Below are 14,806 nucleotides of genomic sequence, written 5' to 3' on the forward strand. Positions count from 1 at the left end.
TGTTAATTGGAAATGAGTATCACAGACATTCCTTCCAGGGCTGGCTTCAAACCATGATCCTTAGTTCTCAGCCTTTTGTGTAGCTAGGAATATAGGCATGAGCTGCCAGCACCTATTAAGCAATTGTTTAAAAGAACAAAAAGACAGGACCTACTCCACTAGATATTTGTGTAATTCCTAGTGACTTCTTAAGAAGTATAGCTTTACCATACACACAAGATGGACAGAAGAGAGCCTAAGAGCACCCCATTTCTCCATGGAGACTTAGTACTTCACAATATTGTATAAGAAATATTTTGTAGCCAGGCTCCAGTGGCTCATGCCTTGTAATCCTAGCTACTCAGGAGGCTGAGATCTGAGACTCAAGGTTCAAAGCCAGGCTGAGCAGGAAAGTCTGTGAGACTCTATCTCCAATTATCCACTAAAAACTGGAAGTAATACTGTGGCTCAAAGTGGTAGAGTGCTAGCCTTGAGCAAGAAAATTCAGAGATGGTAACCAAGTGCCAAGTTCAACCCCCATGACTGACAGAAAGAAAGAAGTCTTGTATAGAAAGAGTTTTCACCAGTGTCTGGGAGACTGGCTAATCATTTGGAAAAAAGGAAATACAACTAGACTTCTATTTAATGCATACTTATGTGGTTTAATATATTTATGTTTATTATTATATGTATTATTATGTCCCATGCCATGTTAATGACCAAAATCCACATTAAATATCCTTCTTAAAATTAAAAATCTCCCCAGGCACTGGTGGCTCATGCCTGTAATCCTAGCTACTCAGGAGGCTGAGATGTGAGATCAGCCAGGGCAAGAAAGTCCAGAGACTCTTATCTCCAATAAACCACCAGAAAACTGGAAGTGGCTCTGTGGCTTAAGTGGTAGAGCGCTAACCTTGAGCTGAAGACCTGTGGGACAGAGCCCAAGCCCAAAGTTCAAGCCCCATGACCAACAAAAAAAAAAATTAAAAATCTCAAAATCTAGATCAAGAGATGTTTCATAAATGGTACAAAGGGGCATTTATGGCATGAAGGCTACCAATAGTAGATGGTCCATCTATTAATCTCAGTGCAGAGTGTGATGGCTCACACCTGTAATCCTAGCTACTCAGAAGGCTAAGATCTGAGGAACATGATTCAAAAATAGCTCAGTCCATGAGATTCTTATCTCTAATCAGCCAGCAAAAAGCCAGAGTGAAGCTATGGCTCAAGAAGCAGAGCACCAGCCTTGAGCAAAAACTAAGGGTTAGCACTGAAGCCTTAAGTTTTGGCACTGGCACAAAGTAAAATATAACACATGCACACAAGGGCAGGGACACACAGGACATGCATATCAGTTTATATATCCTTAAAACAGAAAGATGGCTCACCAATTTTCTTTTATTTCTGTCAGTCATGGGGCTTGAACTCTGGGGCCTATGCTGTCCTTCAGCGCTTCAGCTCAAGGCTATTGAGCCACAACACCATCCCTGTTTCCTGGCGGTTAATTGGAAATCAGTCTCATAGACTTTCCTACCTGGGATGGCTTTGAACTATGATCCTCTGATCTCAGCCTCCTGAGTAGCTAGAATTACAGGCATGAGCCACTGCCTGCCCCCTACCTAGCCACTTTTCTAGAGGAAATAGATACAATGTTTAAAATGTTTCTTCTGAGGGGAAATTAAGACATTAGTTAAGTCAGAATTTAGGGAGGAACCAGAGGAACCAAATGGATACACAGTAGCCACTATTGAGAAATGTTTTTCATATGATTATATATATAGATTTGCCTATGGGAGCCACATCTGTAATTACAAGTATCCATATGTCTACTCCCTGGGCTCACTCACCAGCAACTACTGGGTGCCTTTTGCTGTTACAATTGATTTTGTGAAGAGGGTAGAAAAATGAGGGGGAGAACAGTAGAGCACCTTGCAGTTTAGAAGTGGTTCAGAGATCACTAGAATTAGCTTCACCTAGATGCTTGTTAAAAATGTAGATCCTAGCTGGGCACCAGTGGCTCAAGCTTGTGTTCCTAGCTACTCAGGAGGCTGAGATCTGAGGATAACAGTTCAAAGCCAGCCATGGCAAGAAAATCCATGAGACTCTTATCTCCAATTAATCAGCAGAAAATTAGAAGTGGCGCTATGGCTCAAGTGGTAGAGCGCTAGCCTTTAGCTGAAGAGCTGAGGGACAGTGCCCAGGCCCAGGGTTCAAGACCCACGACTGACCAAAAAAAAAAAAAAAATGTAGATCCTGAAGCTGTGAGCTAGTAACTCACATCTATAATTCCAGCTACTCTACAGGCTGAGAGCTGAGGATCAAGGTTGGGAGCCAGCCTAGTTAGGAAAGTCCATGAGATTCTTATCTCCAATTAGACTGGACATAGAGCTGTGGTTCAAATCGTAGAACACCAGCCATGAGGGAAAAAGCTCAGGGATAAGACCCAGGCCTTGGTTATTGGTGCGTGTGTATGTGTGTACATTCACATGCATACATACACACACAACCCAACTATAAAATTAGAATCTGCATGTTAAGACAATCCTCATATACACTTTAAGGATTTAGAAGTTAAAACTGTTCAGAGCAGTAGAGTGTTCTATTTAAAGAAGGGAGGTCTCTACGTTGTAGTAATGCTAGATCATTTACTAAATTCTAACTGGAATGTCTTTGTCTCAAATATACCTTCATCCAGGGGGATCATTTCGTCCTTTATGAGTTAAAAAATAACATCTTTTTACCTTTCACTTTAAACTCACTTGATCAACTGTTTTAAGTATCTAAAATAAGACCCAGAACTAAGTATGACCAGAAAATCCACTCAGGGCATCGGCGTGGATTCCAAACATCTCTATACTACAGCTTTTGTGTTTTACACACCAGTAAGATGAGATCTCAGACTCTTGCAGTTCTAATAAACCTGGTGTTCTGGTTCTCTGCCCACAAAAGATTGGAGCAGCAAATTTAAAATAGAACAAAGGGACAGAAGTAAAGTATGAGGTTGGGGGTGGGGGTTATGATGAGAATTAATGGTACAGAGTGTGGCTTTGACATTTTCATGGTTATTTAATTTTAGAAATTTGCTCACACCTCAAAAACAGTTAACTTCAATCTTCTACAAATGGCACTTACCTGAGTTCATGGCAGAATCACCCGAAGAGTCCTTAAAAAAAAGAAGAAGAAGGAAATGGTCAAGTTTCTGTCTCAGAATGTGACCTGCTTAGATGGGGATCAGGCTCAATGTTTCAGTGAAACTTCCCAGGTGCTTTCAGTGGCCCAGGGGCCTACCCACCTGAGTACCTTCTAGTAGGCTCTTTATTGTTGACCTGGGTTAATTAGGATGACCTTGATAAACAGAAGTTTCTTGTAAGAGGACATTTTGTGTTGAAACTGATTTTAGCAGAAAGCAACTGTACCTAAAGCTAAACAGTACTGATGTACCTGTCCAACTCTGTGTCATAGAAACATCTAGAGACCACTGAGTCTCCTCGTGTGCCTCTCCTGATAGACTGCTTAGTCTGTCATTCCCATGTATCACCTGGGGGAGGGGAGACTTATACAGCAGGTTTGCACTGGGGTCTAGGAAGAACTTAGATCCTACAGTCTTTGTGAGCTGTATAGGTGCTGTAAAAATGCATTTCGTTCCCTTCTGGGGAATCTAGACAAGACAAATAACTTCCCCACAACTGAAGAGGGTGTCCCATGGGAGTTCTTGGTACCCAGTGCCCCCTGCTCAAAGCCACAGGCTTTTTGAACTTAGATTCTCAGCTTATACCCCTCCCCTCCTCCTTCCAGACACCTGTACTAGAGGGTCAGCCCCCTGCCCAAGAAGTGGGAACAGAGCACCTGAAAGTCTGCTCATTGATTACAGGAGGGGGAAGGGGGACGCCACTGAGGGAGAGCTGGCCAACAATTTGCCTGGTTCACAGGTGCTAAGGAGAAAGTCAACACTAGATGGAAGGCGGGGCATAAAAGCATCAGTTAAGGAGTCTGCCCTGAAGACTGCTTTGCACTTCTCACCCTCTGGGAACTAGGCAGAGTTGGAAAACCTCAGCAAGGGATGATTCTAAAATTTGGCTGCCTGGTAGTGAGTAGAATGCTAAAATGAGGCAGATAAGGGGGAGGAGGAGGGGGCAGGCTGTTGGTCTCTGAGACCATACAATGCCTATTGTCCCCCTCCTGTGCTGTCTTCATAATTAAGGGTCAAGGTCCCCCACAGAAGCTGCTCTGTGAATGGCCTGCTGTCCTTATTTTGTTTTTATGTTTTGGAAGTCCTTCAGAAATACCTTCCTGGATCCCATGTGGAGAATGGTATATTCTCTTGTGCAATATTAAGAAGCCCTTAGGCAAAGTGAAAGATAATTTATTTTCAAACTGGGGAAAACAGGAATCATGTTCCAAGAATATTTAAAACCTGACCCAGCTGATATTTTGCTCCATTATTTCTTTTCTCACATCCTGTTAGAAAAGCCAAGTGGGTGTGAAGGAAATGGGCAAAAATCAGTGGATTCTGGGCTCTAGGGCCATCAGGATGGCTAAGTCAAGCCACATAGACTCCTGGTCACAGAGGACCATCACCAACCTGTTTAAACTGGACTTATGGTTGCTTCTTACCTCCAAACTCGGAATTGGCTGAAACATCCCACAGACCACATTCTCAAGGTTTTTGTGCTCCTCTGTGGTTGTATGGATCTGGTGTCCAAGCCAAGCACAGGAAAGCCAGACTGGACGCAACATATTTAAATATTAAATACAAACACTAATAAGAGATCTGGGCTATGGTGGCTAATGCTGTAATCCCAGCTGCTCAGGAGGCACAGATCTGAGGATCTTGGTTCAACGCTAGCCCAGGCAGACAAATCCAAGAGATGCTTTTCTCCAATTAACCACCAAAAAGCCAGAAATGTAGGTGGGGCTCAAGTGGTAGAATGACAGTCTTGAGGGGAAAAGCCAGGCAAGAGCATGAACATCCGAGTTCACACAATACCAGCACACAAACAATAAAAACTCACTAGACGCTGCACTGGACAAGAGACTTGCTGAACTCAAGGCCTGGCCTTCAGCTCCCAGCTTTACTTCATCATCTATTTGTTTACCTGGTTTAGTCAATTAGCCACTGATCCTAAGTCTTGCAAGTCTTGGCAAATTTGGCTGTCTGGAGGCAGAAACCCACTTGGCAGGTAGAACAGGTGTTCTCATCTAATTGTTTATTTTCACTCGTGACATTTCAAAGACCCTCCCCCCAAAAAAGAATAATTGTGTCCTCCCTCCTCAGAGAGAAGGGAAAAAACTAGAAAGTGAGCCCTGAACTGCTACCAGTACTGGTATTTGAGCAAGAGGCCTGGGGCTGGTTTACATGTTTCTCATTATACTTTTCTAATTGCCTTAATAGGCATGCGTTACTGCAAAATAATGGGAAGCTGTCTTGCCTATTTGTTGTAATTTACAAAGAGATGGTTTTGAGAGTATAACCTAGGGACTTTTCAAACCCATTGATCTTGGCCAGTCGGAAGGGGTTTGTTTTTGAAGCATTCATATTAAATAAACTCCAAGTATAAAGAGAAAAGCGCAACACCCTCTTTCACAACAACTCTTAAGATGACCACAGCATCATCAAAGACTTGGAAAATGCATGTCTTGTGTGTGGGAGATGGAGGCGTTGCTTCAAGAGTTGAACTTTGCCAAGGATATTGCCTTTGTCACCCAAAAGCACAGGGCAGGGGCTTGAAGGAAGCAGGGAGACCCAGGCCGGGTTCAGGTCTCTTCCAGAAGGTGTGCAGAGGGTCCTGGCTCCTGGGTACCTAGCATCCACCGTGGGTACAGCGCTGAAGTCCAAAGCCCGGGTCAGGGCGTGGCCGGCTTGGAAGTAAGGCCTAGCTCCCAAAAGGGTTGGTGGCTCCTCCCGCTCAAAGAAGAGCCGGGAGCGCCTGGGGCAAGGCCGGCTGGGGGGGGGGGGGGGGCAGGGGACCTGATGGAACTGGATCTGCACTCCAGAAGCCAGCAGAGTCTACGTGGCGCTTGCCCCGCCCCCTCACAGCCTGCCTCACACCTTGCCACGCCCCGCACCTGCCTAGGCGCCTCTTTGGGCATCGGGCCTCACGCCCCGCCCACCCCGGCTCGGCCCCTCCCACCCCGCCGCCAGAGGGCGCGCGTGCGCACTGGAGGGCTATAAAGCCCGGCCGGCCCGGCGCCCGCCACCTGCCCGCCAGCCGCCCAGCCCGGCTGCCCCGCTTCTCTCCCTGACCAGGAGCCATGCACTACGCTGAGGTGATCGAGCCCCCGCAGCGCCTGTGGATCTGGGAGAAGGGCGTGTATAAGGACGAGAACGCACGAATCTGGCTGTCCATCTTCACCGAGGTATGGCGCGGCCCGAGCCTGCGGGCGGGCGGGCACCGGGCGTCCGCTCCCGGCCGGGCTGGAGCTGCCCCGGGCATGGGGCGAGGCCGGGGGGCGGAGCGGACCCTCCGGCCCGGACGAAGCCGGGGGGCCTGGGACAGAGCGGACCCTCCTGTCCGGACGAAGCCGGGGGTTCAGGAGGGCCTGGGACAGAGGGGATCCCCCGGCCCGGACGAAGCCGGGGGGCCTGGGCAGAGGGGACCCTCCTGTCCGGACGAAGCCGGGGGTTCAGGAGGGCCTGGGGCACAGGGGCTCCTCGTGTCCGAACGAAGTTGGGGGCTCAGGGGGGCCTGGGACAGAGGGGCCCTTCGAGTCCAGCAGGACGAAGCCAGGGACGCTTGAGCACCTGGGCAGGTGTGGCTCAGGCTGGCCGCAGGTGGAGTGCTTTGAGCTGGGTCTTTGCCAGGTGGGAGAAAAGTTGTTGGGGAGGCGGAGGCCATGCGGGTTTTTACGCTGTCTACGCAGTGTGAGCCTCGGCTAAAACGAGTTTAGGACTCAGTCCACAAAGTGGAAACAACATTACATGACATTCATACATGGGGCCTTGACCAGACTCCTTGGGCAGGCCCAGAAATCTGTACGTTGTTTGTGCCAGTACTAGCACACACACAAAAGACGCAAAGATGCTGTTAGAGTGTTCAGTGATTTAATAGCAAACAGTAGTAGTTGGGTGTGAACTCTTGTCTCTGCTGTGGGGATGGGGAAACTGAGGCTGAGGAAGAACTTGGGGCACTTGGGACTGTCAGTCAGTTAACTACCATATAAATATTTACTCTCTTGCCATTTTTAAGGTTTTACATACATTTTAAAGATCAGGTTAAAGGGCTGGCATTGTGGCTACTCAGTACTACATCAGCCTTTTAGAAAGCATGGAACCCTGCAAGAGTACTGCCCCCTCCCCCCGGGGGGGGGGCAGGGGTTGTTAGTGAGAGGGGAGGGCTAACCAGGAGGATGGATGAATCTGGACAAACTAGTTTGTTTCCAAGTGTGAAAATAGAAGAAAGAATCAGTGGAAATGGTTTGGGGTTGGGGATTAGAATGAATGGGAGAGAGAAACAGAGGGGGGTGTGGTTGATCAGGATACATTGTATGCATGTATGGAAATGCCACAATAAAATCTTCCTTCTACAACTAAATAAAAGAATGGGGGAAATCAAGTTAAATATTTACTTTTTGAAGTCTGAAGAAAATGTAGATGATATCTCTAGTTGGGAAATATCTTTGTAACAAAACCTGCAGACAGACTTTTTTTCTTCCACAATAAAGGATACGTGAAAAACTATCCATTAGCGGACAGGGATAGGATCTGTCTCTCATGTTTGAAAGAACCAGTATTCTTAGTAGATAAGGATTTTCTTAAGTTAATGAATAAGTGATAAAAAAAAAAAACTATATAAACAGTTGAAGGACAGGGGAGACTGTACAACAGGATGGCCAGTTCCACGATGCTTACATTTTATGATCTGAATATTTTAAAATATTTTTATTAATAAAAAGTTGTACAGAGGAGCTGCTATTCAAGGCAGTTTGTGAATACAGCATGCCTTGCTCAATTATTATTTCTTTCAATAGTCTCATCCACCTACCATCCTTCTCAGCCCACCCCTTCCCTAAGTTTTTTTTTCTTTTCTTGTTGGTCATGGGGCTTGAAGTGGGGGCCTGAGCAGTATCCCTGAGGTTTTCTTGGCTCAAGGCTAGTGCTCTACCACTTAGAGGCCACAGCACCACTTCAGTTTTCTGGTGGCTAACTAGAGATAAGAGTCTCACAGACTTTCCTGCCTGGGTTGGCTCTGAACCATGATCTTCAGAGCTCAGCCTCCTGAGTAGCTAGAATTGCAGGCGGGCCTGGCATTTTTCTTAATTTGTAAGGTATGTATTGAATTTTTGTGCCATTTAACAAAGCAATTTATGAATATAATGCATCTTGATTTGTATCATCCTTTGACCCACCCCTTTTCTTAGTTTTGCAGCAGCATATTCAATGAATTACTGACTGCGTTCTCCCTTTTTCCCACCCTCATCTGTCCACTGCTCTTTTAGCTCCACCCACCTCAAATACCCATTTCTTGGTGCTTGTTTTGTTGGGCTTTGATTTAATCTCACTACTTGAGGGCTGGGAAGGTGGCTCAGTGGTAGAGTGCTTGCCTTGAGGCCTGAGGCCCTGGGTTCCATTCCTCAGCACCACATAAGCAAAAAGGAAAAAAAAAGCTGGAAGTGGCTCTGTGGCTCAAGTGGTAGAGCGCTAGCCTTGAGCTGAAGAGCTGAGGGACAGTGCCCAGGCCCAGAGTTCAGGCTCCACAACCAGCCCACCCCCCCTAAAAAAAGAATTTTACTATTTGAGCTCACCACAGAGTCTTATCATTTGAGAAAATTACAAAGCTATTTTCGTTTTCGGAAGAATAGTTGTTAGATAAATAGGAGTGCGTAATTTATATGCGGAGTGTCATTCTAGCTAGTTTGTGGGGATTTGGAATAACGGGATAGAATCCTTCCTACTTGCAAATGCACTGCTGGTGGAGAAAAGCCAAGAAAACAGCTGATGGTGGGTTGTGGTAAATGGCATCGAGAAGGCTCTGGAGGAGAGGTGGTCTTGGTGAGGGGTGATCAGGCAGGACCCCTCAGAGCCCTTGTTTGAACTTGTCATCTTTTATAAGTGCAATCCTTCTGGGCCTTGCTGGGCATGCTCTTTAGGTATATTGTAGACTTGGATTTACAGAATTTTATTTCCCTTGAACTAGTGGATGAAACTCATTTTCAGCTCTTGATGACACTGGTCTCCATTCTATCTTCATTCTATCCTGTTGTATTTTTTTTAGTTTTTCTTCTTGTTTTATTTGCTACTGATACTGTTGCTTGAACTCAGGTTCTGGGCACTGTTCCTCAGCTTTTTCACTGAAGGCTAGAGCTCTAAACCTTGAATCACAGCTCTACTTCTAACCCTTTGTTTTGGTGGTAGTTGGGGGTGGAGTGTTAACTGGAGAGAAGTCTCTGGGAGTTTCCTGTCTGAGCTGGCTTTGAGCTTCAATCCTCAGATCTCAGTCTCCTGAACAGCTAAGATTATAGGCATGTGCCACCCAGTACCTGACCTCTAAAAAAAAAAAGGAAATGGAGCAAAATAAGCCAAGAAAAAATTCCACAGCAACTTGAACAAGAACTGGAGGCTTGGCCTAAAAAGTAGGCAGTCGGTGGGCTGGGAAGGTGGCTCAGTGATAAGAGTGCTTGCCTTGCATGCATGAGGCCCTGGGTTCGATTCCTCAGTACCTCATAAACAGAAAAAAGCGGGAAGTGGAGCTTTGGCTCAAGTGGTAGGGTGCTACCCTTGAGCTGAAGAGCTGAGGGACAGTGCCCAGGCCCAGAGTTCAGGCCCCACAACCAACAACAAAAAAAAAGATAGTCGGTGGCTACTATGGGAGTGTCTGGACCCATGCAGGCCCAGCGTGTCTCTGAGAAAGCAGCCAACGTGGCCTGAGAGCTGACACCAAGAGGGCTGATCACCAGAATCTGCTTGGCAGGTGTCGCGTTAGTCCAGCACCTCCCTAATGGCCCAGTCCACTGGTGCATGGGCTTAGTGGGTGGAACCTTAAGGTGTGCTGTTATCTTCCCCTGCAGAATGAAAATGTCTCCTTTGTGATCATGCGCCAAAAAGACATCCCTTTGGGGGCACCTATGAGCCCCAACCAGCTGGCCCCATTCCCACTGCCTCTAATGTATCAGCTGTACCCCGAAAATAGATACAAAAGCATAGATTCCAGGTACTGGCGCATCGTGTACCACATCAAGGCAAGCACGGCTTTCCCCAGGGACTGGGCGGGTGATTGATTGGTGTCTGCCCCCGACCCCCCACCCCTATGCTAGATGTGTTCCCCTCCATCCCAGTACCAAAAGTAAGATAACAGGGAGGGGTCGGCAACTGACCTGGAAAGTGCTGAATTGGAGAAGACCTAGAAGTGAGGACTGGCTGTCTGCTACAAGCTGTGGGGCGGGAAGCCCCATATGATGGCAGTGACAGGCTAGGTGGATGGGGAGGGCCATGACTCACCCGGGCATCACCTCCTCCAGGCCTGAGAAGGCAGGGCTGGGCCTAAGGACAGTCTACAAGGCTGGGGTCTGATCACATCCTGTGTGTGTGTGTGTCTCCTTCCCCCACTTAGTTCCAAGGCACCGAGGAAATGTTCCTTGAGCTGCTAGAGGATCAGCGTTGACAGTGAGTACCAGGAGCTCCGTGGAGGCTGGGCTAGCCCTGGAGGGTCCCCCAAAGTGGGGCAGGTTTCTCAGATGTGCCCACATCTCTCCCATGACCACTTCTGGAGCCAGCCAGAACTCTCTGGGAACCAGCACGGAGCTTCCAACCTTGACCTCCCTCCCAGCAGCCCTGGTTCTGCTTACCCACCCCCACCACCCATGCTTTCCTTTGCCCTCTGATGTTGTGTTCTCTCTTGCCAGGTTTTTGAGTTCCGGACTCCACTGGCCTCTGGGAATGTTTGTCCGGTGTTCACCTTGTTTGCAGCAGCTTTGTGTTGGATACCTTGCCCGGCTCTGAGGAGATGGATGGAAAGATGAGTCCTACCCATGCTGAAGGACCTTTCTGCAGCCCTTTTGGCCCCTTGGCCCTCACCCAGCGCTGCTGCCTCCCAGGGGTGCCACCAGAGAAAACCCCAGCCCCAGCCGGTGTTGCCTCCTCCCAGCGCCCAGAGCTACCTGTGCCTCAGGTGTTCTCAGCTGGCTGATGATTTCTTATTCTCTCTCCCTCCCCCTCCCTCCCCCTCCCTTTTCTCCCTTTCCTTCCATTAGCCCCACTCCCCCCTTCCTTCCTTCCTCTCGCCCTTCCTCTCTCCCTCTCTCTCTCCCTCTCATTGTCCCTCAGAGCAACTAGAGTCTTACACACCTAACTGCTCTGTTCCTAGCTCCATGAACCCCAAGGCAGGCCTCATTGGATCATTTATTTCCCTGGTGTGTACCTGCACACACCAGGACTGTGAACCATTTATTTAGTTGTCAGGGAAGGCTAGAGAGGAGCTACTCCCTGCTCAGGATTCAGCGCCTGTCAGTCAGGTGCCCATGGTCACGAAGATTGAGGCCCCCAGAGGCCCCCTCAGGATGCCAGCCTCAGGATGCCAGCCTCAGGATGCCAGCCTCAGGATGCCAGCCTCAGGATGCCAGCCTCAGGATGCCAGCCTGGAGGAGAAAACAAATGTTTGGTCCTCCCCTTTCACAGGTTCCTGCACACCCAGGTGTTTCATGAGGTTGTATGTGACGTGAGCTCTTTACATAATGTTAGCTGATTAAATCAGACCATTCATCTAATGTGTGCTGGACAGCTTCCATCCTTGATGAGATGCCGCTGGAGAGATGAGAACTGTCGCTCAGGTGGTGCTGAGAATTTCAGCATTGCTCCCACTGGCTGGAGCTACCGGAGTCCCTGGTACCTGAAACCATCCCCTGCCAGTCATGCCCCAGCCATACTCCCTTCTCCGCCTCCAGGAGCTGCAGCCACAGTGTACAAGCCCTGTACAGCCCTGTCCCCTGCGTGTCCTCATACCAGCCCTCCTGCTGCTGCTGAGCAGGACCTCATACTCCTAGGGCATGCCTTCCATTTCTGTGTGACGATAGCCCACAGCATGCTTCTTGCAGAGAGATGAGGGGTGTGTCTCTGGGGGTAGTTCTGAGCATGGGAAGGAAGCACGTCAGAAACCTGTATAAGGAAAATACACCTCCCATTATACAGACCCGACCCCAGGCTTGTGACCTGAACAGATAAGCTTGGCCACCTCTCACGACAGGCTGTCTCTCTCTCTGACCACACTCGGACTGTAGGGACATAGGGAGTGAGGAACAGGAGAGCAGTGTCTGCCTCCTGGGCTTGGCAGGCAAGAAGAGTCTTGCAAGACCAACTGGTTTATCAAATATTGCACCACCATCAAGGTCTGTGCTGGGTGCTGTGGCAAAGATCCTTGATTGCCAGGCAACAAGACCAGAGCCACTTTCTGGCCCCAGGGGTATACCTATAAGACCCATCTCCATGTACGATGGCCCAAGATCCCCAGCTCCCCACCCTAAGGTGCCATGAAAGTGCTGATGATGACAGTAAGGTTCCTTGATGCAAATCAGCCAGTGCCAGGTCCTGATGACCAGGCCTCAGATCTCAGCCTCCTGCATAGCTAAGATTATAAGGATGAGCCGCTAGTGATGGGCCCATTTGTAGTTTTTGAGATTGAAATGTTTTTTTTTTTTTTTTTGGGGGGGGGTCCGGTCGTGGGGCCTGAACTCTGGGCCTGGGCCCTGTCCCTCAGCTCTTCAGCTCAAGGCTAGCACTCTACCACTTGAGCCACAGCGTGGCCACTTCCGGCTTTTTTCTTTTTGCTTATGTGGTGCTGAGGAATCGAATCCAGGGCCTCATGCATGCAAGGCAAGCGCTCTACCACTGAGCCACCTTCCCAGCCCTGAAAACAGCTCTTGAAACTGTACAAAGCACAGCATTTCCACAATAGAAAGATTTAAGAACTCACTTTAGAATCAGCCCAGTGATGGGGGTCTTACCTAGCTGGCTCACTTCACTAAGACCAGTTGCCAGGGGCCCCAGAGAACAGAAATCCTGGGAGCTTAGCTGTGTGTCTCCCTTCAATCAGATGCTACCTCCTCTCAATGGTGGCCTCATCAGCCATCGACCAATGACAGCAAAAACCATGTCCACCTACTGCCCTTCCAGCTGGATTGTACTGAGTTCAGTGCCTTCCAATGCTTGGGCATTGTGCGGAGCAGGGAGTTTTCACTATAGAAGGAACACACGTTTTGCATCTCTTCTATAGGAATCATAGATTGAGGATCATAATATGGTCATTCCATTTGGCCTCTGATGCCTTGTGTCTATATGTCAGCTGGGTGCTCCAGCCTTTCAGACAATATTGAACCCCACTCCTAACGCCCTAATGGATAGGCCTCCAGAGAGCTCAGTGGGGTCTCAAGAATCAGTGGATTCTTCTATTAGTACTCTACATAGAGGCACCTGTTCCTTACCCCGTCCTTCCTATACCCACCCTGTGTACCTGCTCTGATCCCTCTGCCACGGGTGGTTAGTTGACAGGCTTTGGGGGGCACATTGGGAGATGTTTGAGGGCTTGGGGTTCACATTCAGAGGACCTATATGGAAGATGAGGTATTCTTGTTCAATAAAGCACAGACAAAACTCACAATTCTTTTCTGGGCTTCTCTCTTCCTCCTGGCCCCTCTTCATTTTCTACAACTTGCCTTCAAAGGCAGACACTGTTGTACCGAACATCTGGGCTCTCTGATTTGGAGCTAGTAGCTTTCTTTGATTCAAAGCTATATTGATAGCTAAATACAAGGACTTCTTTTTTTAAGTGTCTCCCCTAGGAGGGAGACCTGATCGATTCCAGGCTCTCCAATTCCTTTATTTCTACTTCCTCTCTTCATCGTGTACCTGCTCAGTGACCTCTTGAGTGGAGAAGGAAGGGAGAAGAGTTTGTATGAACAAGACCTGTTTCAGACCTCTCTGGAAGGTGGGCAGGGCTCAGGTTTACTGAGGGAAGTCCTTGGGGGCTTGACAAGAGTAGGCAAAAGGAATCAAGAGGAACTATGGCTTCCCCAGAACCAAGAGCAGCATGTATGGCTAAGGCAGAAGTAATCTTACCCCAGTCCCTAGAGAGCTATGACTAATGATAAGGGCTTAGAGTCCAGATGGTTTCGGGCTAGGGAGAGGCAGACCTGATTCACCCTGGCCCCAGAGCCCTCCATCATCAGGCCATATTATACAGACTTGGCTGGAATCATCCCTGACTGGAATCCCAGCTCAGCCACTTCCTGAGCCCCCAGAGATAAAAATGTGCTATTTCTTATAGCCATGGTTTCCTTACCTGTAGAAATAGCTGCTTATAGTCCTTTGAATATTGAATCCGCTAACAGATGGAAAGTACCCGGCTCAAAGTAATTTCAGTGAACTTTTAATATCCTTCTGATGTATTTTCTATTTTTAGTAGAAAGTATCACACCAGTGTTCTTTAGGGGAGAAATAAAAACTTTTCTACCAACATTTAACTTCGTGGGGGATAAAAGTTCTAAAAGCACCGACGCACACACCCAGTATCAGTGGCTGCCTTCTTACTTTTACACGAGTGTCATTTTAACAGAGGATAACTCTTGGTCTATGGGTGCAGAGATTACGATTGTCACAAGAACAATGCAATTGGCTCTGTTTTACAAAAGCAAACAGTTGGCTCATTTGAGGGCCCCTTAACAAACATGACATATAATCACAAATAATTAGGCCGATTTTTGCTCCGAGTTACAACTGCCCTCTTCAACATTTCTCCTTTCCTTGGAGCCTGTTTAACGGGGTGACAAGCCTGTCATCTGCATGGGCTTCAGGCTACCTATGGAGAGGTTCATCCAGGTGCTCAGGTCCCTGGGGTGAAAT

General features: G+C 48.1%; 1 protein-coding gene across 1 annotated transcript; it reads left to right on the plus strand.

Moving 5' to 3' along the window:
- The first annotated feature begins 6,231 nt into the window (after nucleotides 1–6,231).
- On the plus strand, nucleotides 6,232–10,577 carry Tcl1a (TCL1 family AKT coactivator A). Its single transcript, XM_042692815.1, has 3 exons — nucleotides 6,232–6,336; nucleotides 9,985–10,155; nucleotides 10,527–10,577. Exons 1-3 carry the CDS (start codon nucleotides 6,232–6,234, stop codon nucleotides 10,575–10,577), a joined length of 327 nt encoding a protein of 108 aa, XP_042548749.1.
- Nucleotides 10,578–14,806: the final 4,229 nt, after the last annotated feature.

Source organism: Dipodomys spectabilis, unplaced genomic scaffold, assembly GCF_019054845.1.
Source record: "Dipodomys spectabilis isolate Male_0828 unplaced genomic scaffold, ASM1905484v1 ptg000157l, whole genome shotgun sequence".
Taxonomy (NCBI): Eukaryota; Metazoa; Chordata; class Mammalia; order Rodentia; family Heteromyidae; genus Dipodomys; species Dipodomys spectabilis.

Coding starts and splice junctions, on each gene's coding strand:
- Tcl1a (XM_042692815.1), top strand. CDS start 6,232: ATGCACTACGCTGAGGTGATCGAGCCCCCGCAGCGCCTGTGGATCTGG. Junction 6,337..9,984: donor GGCTGTCCATCTTCACCGAG/GTATGGCGCGGC, acceptor CTTCCCCTGCAG/AATGAAAATGTCTCCTTTGT. Junction 10,156..10,526: donor GCATCGTGTACCACATCAAG/GCAAGCACGGCT, acceptor TCCCCCACTTAG/TTCCAAGGCACCGAGGAAAT.